Source organism: Paramormyrops kingsleyae, chromosome 1 (genome assembly GCF_048594095.1).
Source record: "Paramormyrops kingsleyae isolate MSU_618 chromosome 1, PKINGS_0.4, whole genome shotgun sequence".
Classification (NCBI taxonomy): Eukaryota; Metazoa; Chordata; class Actinopteri; order Osteoglossiformes; family Mormyridae; genus Paramormyrops; species Paramormyrops kingsleyae.
In genome coordinates this window covers 283,469-302,245 of record NC_132797.1, presented here as the reverse complement: position 1 = coordinate 302,245, position 18,777 = coordinate 283,469, and the positions used below count along the sequence as shown (strand labels likewise).

General features: G+C 44.0%; 1 protein-coding gene across 1 annotated transcript; it reads right to left on the bottom strand.

The window, feature by feature from the left end:
- Positions 1–10,290: 10,290 nt before the first annotated feature.
- zc3hc1 (zinc finger, C3HC-type containing 1) lies at positions 10,291–18,731 on the bottom strand. The gene is made up of 10 exons (XM_023795550.2): positions 18,164–18,731; positions 16,701–16,809; positions 16,379–16,529; positions 16,030–16,113; positions 14,333–14,460; positions 13,683–13,831; positions 12,283–12,514; positions 12,010–12,207; positions 11,512–11,736; positions 10,291–11,289 (listed from the first exon to the last, which is right to left on the bottom strand). The coding sequence occupies exons 1-10, from the start codon at positions 18,292–18,294 to the stop codon at positions 11,221–11,223; spliced, it is 1,476 nt and encodes a 491-aa protein (XP_023651318.1). The 5' UTR covers positions 18,295–18,731; the 3' UTR covers positions 10,291–11,220.
- Positions 18,732–18,777: the final 46 nt, after the last annotated feature.

Sequence of the window (18,777 nt, the reverse complement as noted above, 5' to 3'; positions counted from 1 at the left end):
GTGCTGTTTGGTCAGTCTCCTACAATCATGCATGTGCCACTAATATTAATGTGAAAGAGATGAATGAGATTTTTAATGGAGTGTTACGATCCCCAGTCTAGGGTTATGGATAAACAGAAAGAAAAGGGAAAGGGTAAGGGAAGACAAAAGGGACCGGGAAAAGGGAACACGAGACACAAAGGGATGTTTTTGTAGTATTTTTTATATTTTATTCACAGACACTTCACAACAGTAGGTGCAACAGACTTCAGTAGTGACAGTGGCCAAAATAACAAACAAAACACATCTAACGAGCACAACCAAAACTAAGCTAAACCTAAGTGTAACAAAAACAAGTGGAAACGAAACAGCAATACTAAACCTATCTCCCTAACCAAACATACAATAAATTACCACGTCTTGCAAAACAAAAAAAAAAGCAGTCACTCCTTATGCACCAAGTTAAACACATACAGCAAACACACAATTCAAAGCGACGGTGTCCAAGGGGGCGAGCAAAAGAATAGTCAACAACAGGCGTGAAATCAAACCAAAAGTGAAAGTACAAAAGGGCAAAACGGAAAATCAGAAACCAATAACCAAAACTTTCATACACCAAGTTCAAAACCAATAAAGCAAACCACAATAATCAAAAACAATGAGCAGAGCTCCCGAGGTACACCAGCCGTGGCCTTTTCTTTCCATGAACCGGAAACAGCTCCGAAAATGAGGGAGGCATGGCCAGGTCCGGAAGGCGGAGTCGAAGGAGCGGCTGACGAATGGCGAAGGCAGGACGTCCAGAGAACCTGCAGGGTAACCTCCCAAATCTTACAGCACGTAACTCCCCCCTCACACAAGAGTGATCCCGGGCAGGTGTTCACAATCACAGACATAAGCAATCAAAGGCACCCGAAAAAAAACAAACAAAAGAACAGAAAACTAGGACAAACAGAAAATGAGTCGCGAGTAACCGAGGGTGTCAATTTCTGGAGAGGGCATCTGCCACAAGGTTACTAACCCCTTTCTTGTGTTTAATCTCTAAGTTAAAAGACTGGACGATTAGAGCCCAGCACATTAAGTGCTGGTTCATATTGTGCATTCAGGACAAGAAAACCAAAGGGTTGTGGTTGGTATAGACAACTACTGGACAAGAGCAATCTTCTACGTACACCTCAAAGTGTTGTAAAGCTAAAAGAAGAGCTAGGGCTTCCTTCTGAATCACACTGTAAGCTAGCTGCTGCTTCACAAACTTCTTGGAGAAGTAACAAATATGATGGTCTAACCCTTGGCTGTCTTCCTGTAGGAGGACAGCACCGGCATCTAATCCGCTGGCATCCACTTCCAACTTGAAAGGTTTGGCGAAATCCAGGGCAGCTAGAATGGGGGAGCTGCTGAGCAAAGGCAGCCTGACAGGCTGGGGACCATACAAGCGGCATGCCCTTACAAAGCAACTGGGTAAGAGGTATCACAACATCCGAAAAATTGCAACAGAAGCACCTGTAATACCCGGCCATCCCCAAGAACCTCTTCAATTCATGCAGCGTTTGCGGGACGGGGAATGAGCATATAGCCTGGACCTTGGCATGGGTTTAATCATACCACGTCCCACTAACTTGCCCAAGTAACTAACCGTACCCTGTCCAAAATCACACTTCTCTAAGTTCAAAACTAACGAAGCATCTTTTAATCAAGTGAAAACTTGCTCTAGGGAACGTATATGCTGTTCCCACGAATCCGAGTAGATAACCACGTCATCCAAATAAGCCTCACAGTTTGGGACATCACCAAGCACTTTCTGCATCAGCCGCTGAAAGGTGGCTGGGGCATTATGTAACCCGAAGGGCATAACCGTGTACTGGAGGAAGGCATCAGGGGTAGCGAAAGCGGAAACTTCCAAAGCGCGAGGTGTAAGTGGGACCTGCTAATAACCTTTTAACAAGTCCAGTTTGGACACAAATTTGGCAGACCCGATGCGATCTACGCAGTCCTCCATACAAGGGAGCGGAAAAGCATCCGGCTTGGTTGCTGTATTCATCTTTCTGTAGTCTGTGCAGAAGCAAAAAGTGCCGTCAGGCTTGGGAACAAGCAGACACGGAGAACTCCAGGGACTACAGCTGGGGACAGCTAGACCGGTTTTTAACAGATAATTAGTCTCTTGCACTAACAAAGACCGCTTATCCCACGCAAATCAATGTCCTGCACCAACACATCGGTACCACAATAGGACATATCACAGAGTGAAACAGCATCTTCCACTAGGAATGACTGGCCAGCACCCGTATCCCGCAGGATAGTCACCAGGTGTCGCACGTCAGTTTCACTGAGCAAAACAGAACCGGAAAACACAAAAGGTTGAAAGGCAGGATCAACAGCATGGGGTGACGGCGAAATACCGTCGGTACAAGCAGCAACATGTACCTTTTTAGCCACAGCATGGACATCCTTCTATTTAAGTGCTGGACAAACTGAAATGATGGTGGCAGTAGAAGCATTCATGTCTTTCCACAGGCGGTGGAGACGAAGCAGGCGTAGCAGGAGGTGCCACCGGGCAGGGATAGAGTTTTCAGGGTAGAGGAGTCGGGGTAAACACAGTCCTATGAGTCAACACGAACTCATCGGCGAGGGTGGCAGCTTCAGCCAGAGAAGTGACTTTCTGCTCATTAAGATACACCACAACATGATCGGGAACACAATTTTTAAACTCTTCTAAGAGCAACAGCTCCTTGAGCTGATCGAAGTCAAATGCACCACTAGCAGATTGACCATTTTTCAAACAATAGTGACTTCTCCCGAGTAAATTCCACATGGGTTTGGCTGGCGGATTTACCAAGCTTCCAGAAGTTTTGCCGGTAAGCTTCGGTAACTAGCTCATAAGCCCGTAAAACAGTAGCCTTTACAATGTCATAATCCAGACTCTGCTCTAACACCAGAGCTGAACAAACTTCCTGTGCCTTCCCCACTAACTTGCACTGCAGCAGCAGCGACCACAGGTGCTTGGGCCAGTTCAACGTCGTAGCGATGCGTTCAAAAATGGAAAAATAGGTGTCCACCTCATTTTCCTGAAACACAGGAACAAGCCCGATATGACGACTGATGTCAAATCCCGAATTTCCAACTCCATTTTCCTGGGAGACTGGTGAATCTGAGGGAGAACGGAGGCTAGGTCGAGGAGTGTCTGGGGCAACAGCTCGGTCACGGGCGGACAGGCCTGAATGAGGGGTTGTACCTGGTGAGTGTACCTTAAGCGGAAGGGGCACAGGCTTTTGTTCACCCATGCTCATCCTTCGTAATGCCACCTCTTTATCAGCCTCAATCTCCACAGCCCGGACACGAAGTAGCTGAGCCTGGTACTCCTGCCTCGGAGGAGTATGTGGGATTCATGGGAATAGCAAATATGTTCCCTAGAGTTTTCCCTCAATTAAAAGATGCTTTGTTAGTTTTGCACTTAGAGAATTCGGACAAGGTACGGTTAGTTACTTGGGCAAGTTAGTGGGACGTGGTTTGGTTAAACCCCTGGACGCCAAGGTCCAGGCTATATGCTCATTCCCCGTCCCGCAAACGCCACGTGAATTGAAGAGGTTCTTAGGGATGGCCAGGTGTTACAGGTGCTTCTGTCACAGTTTTTCGATGTTGTGATACCTCTTACCCAGTTGCGTCGTAAGGGTATGCCGTTTGTATGGTCCCCAGCCTGTCAGGCTGCCTTTGACTTGATTAAGATGTTGCTCAGCAGCTCCCCTGTTCTAGCTGCCCCGGATTTCGCTAAACCTTTCAAGTTGGAAGTGAATGCCAGTGGATTAGGTGCCGGTGCTGTCCTCCTACAGGAAGACAGCCAAGGGTTAGACCATCCTATCTGCCCTCAGTTACTCGCAAAAAAGATCCTTTTGTGTCTCGTGTTCCCTTTTCCCGTTCCCGTTTGACTTGTCATTCCCTTACCCTTTCCCTTTCCTTTCTGTTGTTCCTTACCCTAGACTGGGGATCGTAACAGAAATTGGGGGCTCGTTCTTTCTTTTCTTCCGGTGTTTGTCTGGCGGATTTTTTGTGTGGGGGCTATTGTGGTTGTGTTAGTAGAAATGGCCCGGTTCAATTTTGTCACTTTCACCCTCTACCCCACACTCAAACAGTTCGATAAGTGCCATAAGGATGATCTGCTAGCAATAGTGGACTTCTTAAATGTTTTGGTTCCCGCTGAAACTCAGGTATCCTACCTGAGTTGGGTGGATCACTGAGTGTTGCATCCAGTCCAGTGGGAAACCTGTCAAAGTACATGAAGAGCTGAATTATTTAGCCAAACACAGGAGCCTTTCAGTTTTAAAGTAGTTTGTATAACCTGAAGTAGCTCAAAGTGTCCTCCCTGACATGAATTAGGTGGTCACCCTAGGCTCAGTGGATCCTCACTCTGCTCTCTATGTGGAGTTTGCATATTCTCACTCTGTTGTGCAGGTTTAAATACATATAATTATACACATATTTTGGCCTTTCTAGGAATTAAATTTGGAATTTGAAGCAAAATAAATGTACAGTTGTCTTTGGAGAATATTATTAGGTACCATTAAGTCATATGGATTAGGGGTGTATTGCCAGCAATTCTTCAGAACCTTTTCACTCGTGCCCTGATCTTCAAGTCTCCCAAAAGAATGTTTGTTGTTGTGTTAATTGAGTCCATCCATCTTGTAGCTAGTCATCATCTGCCTCTTTTATCATAAACTTCTTCATTGTATCTGGGTTAGGCCCTCTCATTCTCAAATGTGACTTAGTTACAGAAGGATCCTGCTCCATGCTCATTTCCTTCTTCACAAGTGTTAGAAATATTCAGTGTGTAATCTTTTGTATGTCAAGTGTCTCATTTCTAACCAGTTTTTATAAGTAATCAGGTCACAAGAAGACTGCATGTCGTGATACAGTGCTTAGCATGCAAAAGGTCAAGAAGGGCTTTGAGGTTGAATATGCTCAGCATTGTAAAAGCTTTTTTAAAATAAACCACAGTGTGAATCCATCTGACTCCACAGGACTGGTTGACTCACTCTTGGCTCAGTGCCATAACCCATTTTCTTCTTACCAAGGCTTGGTACGGAGCACAAACCTGTGGCACACATTCAGAATGACAAAAATGATATTAATGAAAAGGATGAAATCTGTTCATTGCTGTCAAACTGGCCCATGCCATGTTTTTATTTGCTCTCTCTGACTCTACAGTCAATTTTAGGATTAGCGCTCCTGTGATTTTCTTGTAGGTCATCGCTTGGCTTCATATTCTTAACATATTCAATAATAGGGGGGATGTAAAATGAGCACTGAGGAATCTGAACTGAAAGGTAAAATGTTTACAGTTATAAATGCCTCAGGCATCCAGACACATGATATCACTTTATTGCTCAGGGAAGATTTCACAACAAATCCTATGTTAGAAGTATTAATTCATAGCCAATAATTCCACCCTTTTCTACTAGAGAAGACTGTTTAACTCGGTTCCAATCAAGTATCAAGGGCCTAGTACAAAAAGTGTAACAGTAAATCTGTCTCAGATTAAAAGAAGAGGGTTAATCCCATTTCGGCTGACAGAAAACCAATACTCTAGAATAGGATTAAGTGCATAAGAGGCAGGCCCCAGTCTTAGCATGCATGCTGTTATTATCTTCTTGACCTAAATATGATGTGCACCAGAAGCCGGTCTCCATGATTTACATCTGTGTGCTAATTGACACCTCACTGATGGGATACCTGAGTACATGCATTGTTTTTTTATTGGCAACAGTGGTACAGTATTCAGTTTTCCTGTCACAAACTCTGTGACACATTTCACTGAAGAGAAAAAACCTAATTAACAGCTGAAATCTCTCACCACTCAACAGGATAATTACTACAATGGATACTACAGGAACAGCTTCAGCTTGTTCATTCACAGCTCGTGTATTTCTCCTTCTCTGCATTACCTAGCCATGCAATATCAGCAAGGGCAGGAGCACAAGGATTACAAAGAAATGTGACAAAGTGGAGCCATTAATAACTGAATGACATCGCAGGTGTGCAAAGATGCCGTAGTCTGACTTGGCAGGTTTGTAAAAACATTCTCTGCTCCCTGAAATACCCCTCAGTCCCCTGAAAAAAAACAATAAAGCAAACTAGGAATAAAGCAGTTTTATTCAGTTCAGATTTGAACTTCCCAGTGAATCTGAAGTATACTTATTTTATACAGAAAAACCTTCCGATAATCCTCTGATAGATGCCCTCTTGACACAAATGCAGACCATAAGTCCGAGCACGTGATGACACAGCCGTCAGAGGTATGTTCTCTGACTGCGCCCTGAGTGAGCTCCATGCCTACAGCCATTCCCCACAGGTCACACGTGTTGCTCTGTCCTGTCCCCCCAGGGCAGCAGCCATCGTCATTGTGCCAAATGTATTTTTAACATTTGTGCTTTCATCAGACAAAACATTTATCAGACAAAATATCTCTGCTTTCAACAACATAAACTACTATGAACTAATTAAAATAAGATGTTTAAAAAAATGTATTTGCACATATATACAATAATACAACAAGGGGTTAGGGCAGAGGTACAAGAACAGGTGATATCTTGCATTAATATAGGAACTGGTCAGTTACTGATGGCTCAGATGATTAAATCCCAAAATGGACAGAGATTTTAAAAATAGGATCACTTCAGTGATTAAGGGCAAGTTGAGTGAGCTTGAAGTGTGATCCTACAGAAGAGATATGAGTACTTACATATTGTGTTATGGATCATTCTGAGGTTTATTTTTCATGAAAAGGGTATTTTGGGCATGTTTACACATCTGTGGCACTAAATGTATGCTGTTCGGTCAAACCTGATTATTAGCTGAGGAAACTGCTGAGTTGTTGTCATATATGATGTCATCCAGCAGGGGAGGCTGTAAAACACCTGACATGTGAACAATTAGCTGCCTTATACTCAGTAACTGTGTTGCTTTTAGCAATAATCACTGTTAACAAACAGTTCCTGTTGCTTATTCAGTCTATCACCATTGATGAGTTTCTCTACACACAACGGCTTCAGCTCAGAGACAGTCCTGGGTTTGGGAATATTAACGGCTTGTTTCCATTCTTACCACAATTGGGTGTGGACTTGATGTAATAAATTCCCCCACCCCTCCTATCCATGTTCCAGAGTAATGGATTCCACCATGCTGTCCATTTTTGTTCACTCTTTTGAAGAAATGTAGGCAGGATGGCTATTCCGTGGAAGATTTGCTACAGTTCATCGTGTGGACAACATAGCTGTGAGCATGCATGCTATGCAGCCCCATAGCTTGAGGTATGACATAGTAAACATATACAGACATATTTACACCACCTCCCAGCCTCAAAGTCATATTCTTCTGCTCATAACATGACAGCCTTTTAAATGTAAAAGACATGTTGAGTCAGCTTTATTTTCAGTATTGGCCTAACTTAATCTCGAAAGACCTAATCATTTCATGTCTTTAATTAGCTAGGTGAGTAAAAACTCTAAGCTTCCCTCTATATTTCGCTCCACTGAAATCCACATGGCAATCTACCTCTAACCCTAACCCTAACCCTTCAAAATGACAGCCATCAAGGGTGCCCTGTCAGGGGTGCCACTCTTGATTTAGGGCCCCATGACAGTATCATATTGGCACCCCAACGCAGACCAATCCAACTATGGTCCAAATTTTTCAAATAACTTCTTGATGGGTTTGTGAGAAATTTATGCTGAACTCCTTTTCTGCTTCATAAATATCCCAATATTTATTACAACAAAATCACATCACAACATTTGAAAGTTTTCTAATACCATGCTTTTTTGTTGTCATACTTTCTTGATGTTGACGTAGCTGTTCTTCCGACCAGTTCGCCATTGAAGCTTGGATTTCTTCATTCGTTGATGCATTCATTATTATTATTACATTATTAATATTATTACTTTTTACTTCATCTGTTTTCTGAGTTCGCAGATTTTCACAGCAGTGTTTGTATTGTTTCCAAGGCAGGCTATTTGCATAACCAGTTGACAAAGAAAGCATTTTAAGTCCAAAGTACCAAAAAAGTTCCCCAGCTGGTTTGGTACTTTAGGTACTGGAACGTTTGATACTGGTACTTGATCAGAAGTCAACAGGAAAGGGAAAGTACTGAAAGTACCATACTAAAAGTACAGCACCTGGTGTGGTGGAAAGCGCCTTTAGTCTGGGGGTGACATGAGAGCTACACAGGTGATACTTTCTCGCCCTGCTGATGTGACAATGACAGGCTGCTGGAATGAAACACTCCTGATCCCCTACTGTGAATAATTGACAAAGCGACCTTGGGTAACCTATGACCAGGGCAGGGCCTGGAAAGTCGAGCTGAGATCCAAAGTTAGTGGAGGGGGATTAAAGGGCTCCTTGCTACTATTCAAAGTGACCTATTAATACATAAATGACACCAAAAAGGCCATATACTTCCATTGCCTTAATGAAACAAATTGTTGCAACAGGAACACAGTACCACTTCTAAATATATGGATCCAGCAGTAATGGAAAAACAAACAGGTATCAGAAACCCTTGTACAGGAGTTAATGTGCACTGTCAGTACCGGCTCGTTTACCTAAGCGGGGAATCAAACTCGTGGCTCAGGAAGTGTCTTGTTGATCTTTCACAGGCACAGTACAGATATTCCCTGCTTTATCAATGTTGGTGTGCCCTGCTGATCTTTCACAGTCACAATACAGGTATTCCCTGCTTTATCAATGTTGGTGTGCTCTACTGCTCTTTGACAGGTACAATACAGGTATTCCCTGCTTTATCAATGTTGGTGTGCCCTGCTGATCTTTCACAGTCACAATACAGGTATTCCCTGCTTTATCAATGTAGGTGTGCCCTGCTGCTCTTTGACAGGTACAATACAGGTATTCCCTGCTTTATCAATGTTGGTGTGCCCTGCTGCTCTTTGACAGGTACAATACAGGTATCCCTTGCTTTATCACTGTTGGTGTGCCCTGCTGATCTTTCACAGTCACAATACAGGTATTACCTGCTTTATCATTGTAGGTGTGCCCTGCTGCTCTTTGACAGACACAATACGGGTATTCCCTGCTTTATCAATGTTGGTGTGCCCTGCTGATTCTTCACAGGCACAATACAGGTACTCCCTGCTTTATCAATGTTGGTGTGCCCTGCTGATCTTTCACAGGCACAATATAGGTATTCCCTGCTTTATCAATGTTGGTGTGCCCTGCTGATCTTTTACAGTCACAATACAGGTATTCCCTGCTTTATCAATGTTGGTGTGCCCTGCTGATCTTTCACAGTCACAATATAGGTATTCCCGGCTTTATGAATTTTGGTGTGCCCTGCTGCTCTTTGACAGGTACAATACAGGTATTCCCTGCTTTATCAATGTTTGCTTTATGCCACTTCACTTTGAGCACCTGTTTTCTCTAACCAAATGAAATCTGTAGAGGATTTTTGCTTTTACAACAAAAGGAGAAAAGCAAAAAGAGCTTTTAGAATTTGCTTATCAGCGATATAGATGTTGATATGTGTCACATAACGATGTTTTGGTCAATGATGGACTGCATATACAATGGTGGTCTAAGATTGTAATGGAGCTGAAAAATGCCTATTGCCTAATGGTGTCATAGCCATCATAATGTCATAGTGCAACACATTACTCACATGTTTGACATACTGCGCTGAGTGATAACTATAGCACATACAGTTATGTGCAGTACTTAATACCCAATGATGATAATAGCTATGCTATTGGTTTATGTATTTACTCCGCTGTGTGCTTTTTATCAGTATTTGGGCTATACCATATAGCCTAGGTGTGTAGTAGATTATGCCATCTAGGTCACCTAACAACACATTTCTTAGAATGTATCCTTGTAGAGTAATTACACTGTACAAACATTATTCCTACTTCATATAAGCTGTGCATTTATCATATAATTCATACTTTTACTATATAATAACATTACAGTGAGGAGCTCAGACATTCAGGAGGGGCTCAAAGTGGAGCCACTGCTCCGCCACATCAAAAGGAGCCAGTTCAGTTGGTTTGAGCATCTATCCAGGATGCCTCCTGGACAACTCCCTGGGGAGGTGTTTCGGGTATGTCCAACCAGGAGGCGGCCCTGGGCCGCCTTGGTATTCCCCCGGAGGAGCTGGAGGAGGTGGCTGGTGAGAGGGAGGTCAGGCCATCCCTGCACAGACTACTGCCCCAGTGACCCGACCCCGGATAAGTGGCAGATAATGGATGGATGGATAATAGTTTGTGTAGAGGTTTAGTACTTCACACTAATAGGTTACACATAACCAAAACCAAAAAATAACTTTTCACTAAAAGTTTTATTAAAATAAGAACTACGTGCCCTTTCAAGACAGCATCTACTCAAATTTCAGAAGGCAGGGGAAGGGGAGAGAAAAGTAACACTTGGAATGAGATTTTTACATTTCTTAATTATATGGCATAATTCTTTGCTCAAATTTTCTCAGGCACATACATTTCAAGTCAACAGGAGAACAGCCCACACAGTTCAAACAGCTGTACCACACTTTAGTGTGTAAACAAAAAGTTTACAAATGACTTTCTATACCATACATAACAATAGGTTGATCACCCCAAGTGTTTTGGATTTTTGCCCACACCACACAGAGCTGCATACCGTAATATGGGCAAAGCTTCCAGTTAAGCCCATCAGCTTCAGTCTATAACCCAAACCAGGTGACTTTTGGAGTCAATGCTCATATTTCCTTCTCTCTGTAAAAGTTGTACACTCTCTTATTGGTGCATCAAGGTATTAAAAAAAAAAAAAAATAGTCCCAGAAAAACAAGCTCCTCCCACACTCACGCCAGGTGCCATAACAGGTTGGATGACAGGGTCCTGGGTCCCGGAGCTACAGACTTCTTGGTAAATAGCGCAGTGCTGAGACTCATGTTTGGCTTTGGCAGCAGTCACAGGTTCAGTAGCAGTGTTCAGAGCTTCTGTGTGACTGATCCTAACCCTTCTCACACAAGCATGCCTTCACCCCCTTAGAGTCACCTCCAAGGTGATTTACGTCTCAGAAATTTCCCTTACCTTGAGAGACACACACATGCACACACACACACACACACACACACACACACACACACACAATAAGCTCACCTGAGGGCAAAAAGAAGTCTTGGAAGCCAAAACAAACAGCTTGGGCTCCAAGTTCAGACCACATGACAAAAAGAAAAAGAATTGTAACAAAATGTTACACTAAAGAACAGACTAGTGAGCGGAGGACAGCTGCCACTGATGGAAAATCCTGAACACCCTCTTGGACTTGTCATGAAGGCCCTGAGAGAGGAGGACGGGTAACGAGGGTTAATGCTTAAAGACAAAGAAACCCTATCTGTGATGACAGGCCAAACATCACCAAGTGGAGGAGAGTCAGTCTAATTTCTGCATGTCTGTGCTAAGCACATATTTCATATTACAGCGCTCCTGTAACTACAGTGACCTTTCGTACACATGGCTGAACTTAAGGCAAACAGTAAGAAGTGATGTGTGAGGCTGTACCTGAGAGAGGCTGGACTCTGCTGTATTGTCAGGTTTCTTCATGGATAAGAAAAGATGCAGTGCAGCCTTCCAGGCCTGCAGGGGGTGCTCTGCTTCAGGGAGCAGGGGCTGTGGCTTAGTGAGCTGCGTTTCCCCAAGAGTGTCCCCACTCACTGCAGTCACCCAAGGGCACCAGTCTCGGTGTTGGCCTACTGGGTCAAACACACCCCTGTGCAAAGGCGCTTCCTGCCAAAGGAAGAAAGTTTCATGCTAATGAAATGAAATGAAGCTTTATTTTCTGTTTGTACAAATAAGAGTGCATGTACACTGGAATGTTTTATCTGCATGTAACATCTTGGTTGCCCTCCTTTTTTAAAGACAGACACAGAGGGGAGAGTGATGCTCGGCGTCTGAGTGCAGCCATTCATCCAGCACCCTGGAGCATTTTCGGGGGGGCCCATCATAAAGCACTCCCCCCCCCCCCCCCCCAAAGAGGACCCATACTTTCGGAGGCCTCACCATGCTGCCTGAAGAGAGGCGGGGCCGCTTGGCTTTGCGCTGGGGGCTGGAGGGCACCTCTGCCACCACCGCTTCGCCTTGCCCTTGGCTCCGGGTCACAGGCCGCTTGCCCCTCTGCGGACTTGGCAGCTCCTCGGTGGGACTTGGGGACTCTCTGCTACGCGCTCGACCCCAAACGGGGGAGGGACTCAGCTCCACCTATGATGGGGGACACCCATGCGACACTCAGCGCTGTCCGACACCTGACCCAGAGGAGAAGTGATCGCCACTTGCCGGTTCATGGCCATGGGAGCGCACTGTGTCCTGACTGCGCAGCTTCATGCGGCACGGTGTGGGCAAGGTGGCCGGATGCACATCCTGGCCCAGCGTGGGCGTGCTGGGGACTTCCAGGGAGACGTCGGCATCCCTAGGCAGACCCTCCACCTGGTGGAAGCTCCAGAGCCCCACCTTGCGGAGGCAGTAGGAGCAGGTGAGGGCGGGAAGGTGCAGGGAGGTCAGAGATGGGCTGCAGGGGAGGAAAAGGAAAAGGAGGTGCCATGGGCTGACTGAGTCGTCATCCAACGGCGGCATGTTTTTCATACCACCCAGACATCTTACTGCAGTATGTGGTATTTTGATGGCACTGAATGAGGAATGGTTCCCCACAATAAAATTCACCAACTGCCGGGGGGGGGGGGGGGGTTATGCTCAGTGAATGATTAATTTTTTCTGTGGGGGACTACCCCACCCATTCCACTAATTTGGTCACCGAGATTTCAAAATAACTATCTTGGTTATAAACAAACAAACAAACAAACAAACAAACAAGTGAATGAAGCTCCTTTCCGTTGACTAGGACTGTCACCATCAATTATAATCAGTATTTCACATGATGGTAAAGAGTAAATTAAGCAAAATAATTTAAGTCAAAATGATGACAGAGACAGGCTAGGCTATTCCAAGAGGCAAAATAGTACATATCTATGGCAATTTTGGGTGAATCCGTCAAACCTGAATGTCTGCTTTGCAATGCAGTGAGCTAAGCCTGTGTGCCTGTAATCACAAGGTTGCCGGTTCAAACCCAGCCTCAGCACGTCTGTAGGTCATTGTGCAAGGCCCTTAACCCCCAGCTCCCTGGGTGTCGCTACGGGTGGCTGTCCTTCGCAGACAACTTACTCCACAAAAATCAAGTTGAAGGATAATTTCCCCATGGGGATTAATAAAGTATCGATTATTATTATTGGTGCTGTGGTGAAATTGAAGTTCTGCTTTGCAATACCGACAGATGACTGCATTCTCGTAATCACGTTTAATGTGATGTGCTTCCACATAAATGATGCTGTCACCTCCTTGTCTGGACCCTCACCGTGCATCACGCTGCCTTCCATGCACCACATTGCCAAGTCATTGAGAAGGAAAAATTTTATTCAATGCCTTTTTAATAACTGAATAAACTTAACAGCTCTACCCTTCACCCAGATAAAATTTATAAAGTTGAAATATTTCATACGGTTTTAACTGTATTATATAAATGATGTTTTAATGATATAATATAGTATATTAGCAGTGGCCTGAAGAACTAAATGAATGAAGGCCAGTAGTCATTATGCAGGAATCCCAAAATCAGGGTGTGGAAAATGACAGAAGGAAGCTGGCGGTAATGGGGGCAGCTGGGGGGACGCGGCCCCACCTACCTGGCAGTCCAGCCACACAGGGCCACGATACAGGCGGCCACCTGCACGGAGACAGGCTCCGCTGGTAGCGGGGCAGCAGGGCGGCCTTCCCGCGCCAGCTCGTCCTCCAGCAGCTGCAACAGCACACCGATGGCATCCTCCGTCAGGGACTGGGCAGGGCAGAGACACAGCCCGACGTTTCACATGGTGAGGCACCAGAGTGGCAGGAGGTCGCCAACTAACCGAACGGACCTGAATCATTTACACACACTGACGGCACATTCATTCACTCACACTGCAATGCAATGTGCAACACTATTCATTCCTAAGTCGTTACGATGGAATTCCATGCAATATTTTCTCTGACATTCTTTGCACTGTTACTCTCACTATCTAGTTAGTCTAAACATCATTCTTACTGTCGAAATGCACGTGTTGTGGTATTGTAACCTGCAATTTCCTTTGGGTTTAATAAAGCATCAAACTGATAGATGGATGAACAGATGAACAAACAAACCAACAAAATCAAACTTGATCATGTACAACAATAATATGCCAGGTAATTTAAGGTATATTACATCTGCAAATTGTGATGCTAAAACCCCAAGTGTGTCAGCACAGTGTGCCAGGGGCTGAGCCTCGCCACTGTGCCTGTGCAGAGAGCCTCTTACCACGGCTTTGAGGTCCTCAGGCCTCATGGCTGGCAGCCGCTGCTCCAGCAGACAGGAGCTTCGGTACCGGTCCACGAAGGCGCTCAGCAGCACGTCGGGCTCACCAATCGGGATAGCCCAGAAGCGCTCTGAAAGCAGGGCGGCGTGTGGGTCAGTCCCCTCCCACTAGTACTGGGCGGTATAAACAGCATAAACGGTATAAATTTGGCCAACGGGAGAGATTTTGATTATACCACCCTACCGCAGAAATTTCCGCTCCTTGCCCGCAAAAATGACGTAATGAAGTCGCGTCAAATAATAAATAATTTATTTATATGAAAATTGTTTATATGATTATTGTTGCACCCGGCAGCAGAGTCCTGCACGGGTCTGATTTTGACAAACCGCACCCGGCCGTCATACTTAAACCCATATCCGAACCGTTATCCGACAGAAATAAAATAAAATGACCCGATCCGCTATAAATAAATACCGACACCCGACCCGCACTGAATGAAAATCAGTCAGATTAAAAATTAAAGACAAAAGTTTATTGGCACAACAAACGACCAGTGACATGTGCAACATCAGCTGAAAAGGCTGACCAAATGTAAATGTTGCTTAATAACAGCCTAATAAGCAAAACAAATGGTAGTAGCCTAACTCCAAACTCAAATGTTTTATATTTCCATGCCCATACATAGCCTTACCAGCTTACAATTAAATGTTAATAAAACTAATATAATAATGTACATTAGGCTACCCTTGCACAGTATTGGGTTTTATAGGCTACCTACGTGCACTGTCCATTTTCCTTTGATTAGTCGACTGGAATTCCTACGCGAAGGCGAAGACTAGCGTTTGATGCGGTGCTTTATATTACTGTGTAAAAAAGGATATCGTCCACAGTTGATGGCCTCAGCTGACTACTTCAGCATCCATTTCGAACAACTGGAGGAGATCGCATGCGTTTTTTGAAAATGAAAGTGGGAGAGATTTCCGGGAATGCGCGTGCAGGCATAAACTGATACGGATTTTAAGTTTAATCATCTCTAATGCAGGGATTTTGTCACTAAAATATAGCCCTAGGGTTTTTTTGTTGGCACATGATGTTTTGAAAACCACAATTTAGCTCTCCTGCGTCTGACCTGACCCGAACCCGTATCCGACAGAGTAGAATATTTTTCACCCGTTTCTTCAAAATTTGCGGGTCACCCGTCGGGTACCCGAACCCGTGCAGGACTCTGCCTGCCAGGACCTTTATGGGAGAGACGGTCATACTAATATAGATGGAGTTATGACACTAGTCTAGTTCTGTGTCTTGTTTTCTGCTTACCTATACAGTTTACAAACCCAACCTGTGTTTTTAATATAAGATAAAACCAGTTAAGTTACCTGAAATGTTTTCATATTTTTTCTACAATTGCAGATTTGCACAATAAATATTCTACGTTCATGACTACTAATGACTATGAAATGTTTTAACAGTTTATTATACAACTTCCTGGTGCAATGCCTTTGCTATGGACATACATTACCCTTTCAAAAACAGTTATATTGAAATTTACAGATCAAATCATATACCGCAAAATATACCGTCTACTGTCTATGGTTCAAATTATACCGCAATATGAATTTTATGCCATATCACACAGCCCTACCTCCCACACAACAGGAACCAATCAAAAAGCCCAAAAAAACCCCATCAGGCATCTCACCGGGACATGGGAAGTCAGGCCAGAAGCAGAACTTTTCATGCTGCGTCTGTAGGAGTGTGGTCAGCTCACCAAGGCGCCCATCATCTTTAACAAATACAAGAAGCACTTAACAGCCCACACTGATGGTAAACTCAAGGTGGCAAAATATGAAAACAATATTAGCACAAGCAGGGATGTCCCTGTTGTTTTTGGGCCCTGCTAAAGTCACGTCCAGGCCCCCTGCCCCCTTTAGTGTAGTGGCTGTCAGTGGCCAGAAGGGGGCCCATGCAAATATAAGGTGGGAAATGGCGCAGAAATAAAAGTATGTGACCAAGTGCTGGTCCTCCAGGACCCCGGCGTCACAACGTACATTTCTCAATGTCCAGGGTGGGCTGAAGCGACACACAGAGGAAGGCCTGGCAACTGGAGCACTTCAGCATGTCGCAGTCGACATTCACCCAGCCGTACTGCGCACACCTCAGGGGCGAGAGAAGGGTGGGCTTCCCTGCCCATTTCAGACAGTTCTCAGAGTAAAGGAAGATACCCTCTCAAACACAGGAAAAATCAGGCACATGCAAAAAGTTAGAATCCAGGTCATGGTTTAACAGCTTGCAACTCTTATAAAAATCAGATGGCTCCCCATGCACATATTTTTAATCTATGGATCTAAATTTAGTGTCTGGTAAGGATATTGAATATGACTCCACCCTTAAAAAGAAAGCTTCCTTGCTCACAGCTTCGCAGGGTATTTGTGTGACCCCGTTTGGGGCCACTGCTTCTCCTTCCTGTTCCGCCTCTGCACTGGAAGGAGGAAACAGCGTTTTCATACAATATCGATGTTGCTGACATTTTCATCAGAGCATCAATTACATACACTTGCCATTTACTTATTTCACAAGCATTCTTAGTGTAGCGATATACTTCACGCGAGGAGACGCGACGCTATGGAACGCCAAACAGGTCAAAAACATTAGAATTTTAACATATATACTGTATACATAACATAAATCAGGCCTTACTGTTCAATATTTTACCTGCCTTTATACCACGGCACTATCAGATTCTTCAGTCTGAAGGTGTAATTTCCTATAAACGCACACGTGCCGGCCATGCCAATCAATGCATTTCAGTAATTCGCCTGATGGGTCTGGAATGTAACTTCAGCGATAGGTGAAAATCCGAGATATAGAAAGACCATATAAATAAAAAAAAATTATAGTTCAAGCATTATATCGTGGGGCTTAAAACAAAACGAAAAGTTAACAAAATGTTTGCTCACAACAATTGGACCACAAGCAAGGTACGCGATACGCAGAGAACTGTGATGCGTCGGGTGAAAATCCGCGATATAGCGGGGGATCGCTGTATTATAATCTTTAATCTGTAATCTTTAATTCTAAGTAACCTTACTTACCGAAAACTACAAAAGCCAAGAAACTGCTGAGTACCAGGACCTGTGGTCAGTGATTAAATAAAAGGTTTTACTGATGTAATACACTTGTAGTCCATTCATAAATTACAGTCTCAAATTGAGTCTGAATAAACAAGTGAGATTATTAAATCCGGTTTTAATAATTGGTAAACGGTAAATAAATCGGCTTTCATCCATAATGCTGCTGAAAACCAGGTGTTACATAAAGCTAAATTGATAAAAAACAATAGCTGAATACATTAATTTACATTTGCCTTCGCAACCGTGCGTTTAAAAACGTATAGTAGGCGACTCGCCCTGCATTAACCCTTTTTTAAACAATAAAAGCACGTTCAAGGCAATTGAAATGATCAAAACAATGCAGATTCGAAGTTCAAAATAATAAGTCATGAAAAAATAACGAAAATAAAGAACACAGAACGCGTTAGCATCGGTCTTAAGCTCCTTCACATTATAAATACGTTTAAAAGACAAGTGCGTACTTGTTTCTTCAAAGCATTTGGCGTTGTAAGGGAAATGTATTAATTATATACAGAGATATCCGTTTGTGGAGTGCCCAGTTAATTGACATTCCAACTGCTCATTTAGCCGAGATTACATTAAACCGATCGTCAGTCACGTTTCCCATCCCCTTTTGCTACGGGCATGACGGCAGGCTGCTGCTTGAGAAATGAACGTTAAGGCAAAAAAGATACAATAATTGCGAATGAAAAATATTACTACTTTTGCTTGCTGTCCTCTGATGCGACGCCCTCGTTGAGAAGCTGTCGTACTTTCTGCGCCGTCACTTGGGGAGACTTATTTTTATCACTTAAATTGTCAGCAGAGTTACTACAACCGCCGAGCGCCGCCATTGCGGGTCCCGCACTGAAATCGCTCCCCGGGACGCGCTTCCCTGTAGTTATAGTGCGTGTCTTCGCTTAAGGTAGCCTATTAATGTGTGTGTCACTTTAATCATAGTATGTATGCTACTTTAGTTATGTGGTGCTGTTGTGTCAGAAATGCCTGCCCTCCGCATTTAGACTCGATTCTTAAAATCGGGGCTGTATAAATTAGGATTTTGTTATATTTTGTTCATTTGACTTCCCTTGCCGGCCCTGGAGGATGGGCTCCCCCTTTGAGTCCGGTTCCTCCCAAGGTTTGTTCCTTCTAGGGAGCGTTTCCTTGCCACTGGCCTGCTCAGTGGGGGCTTCGGGCAGGAATAATGTAAAGCCTTCAGACAATGTAATGACGTGGAAATGGGCTATACAAATAAAACGGAATTGAACTAAAGTAGCCTATGTGTTACTTTAGCTACAGTTTAATTAACGTCGATTTAATGACACATATGACATTAA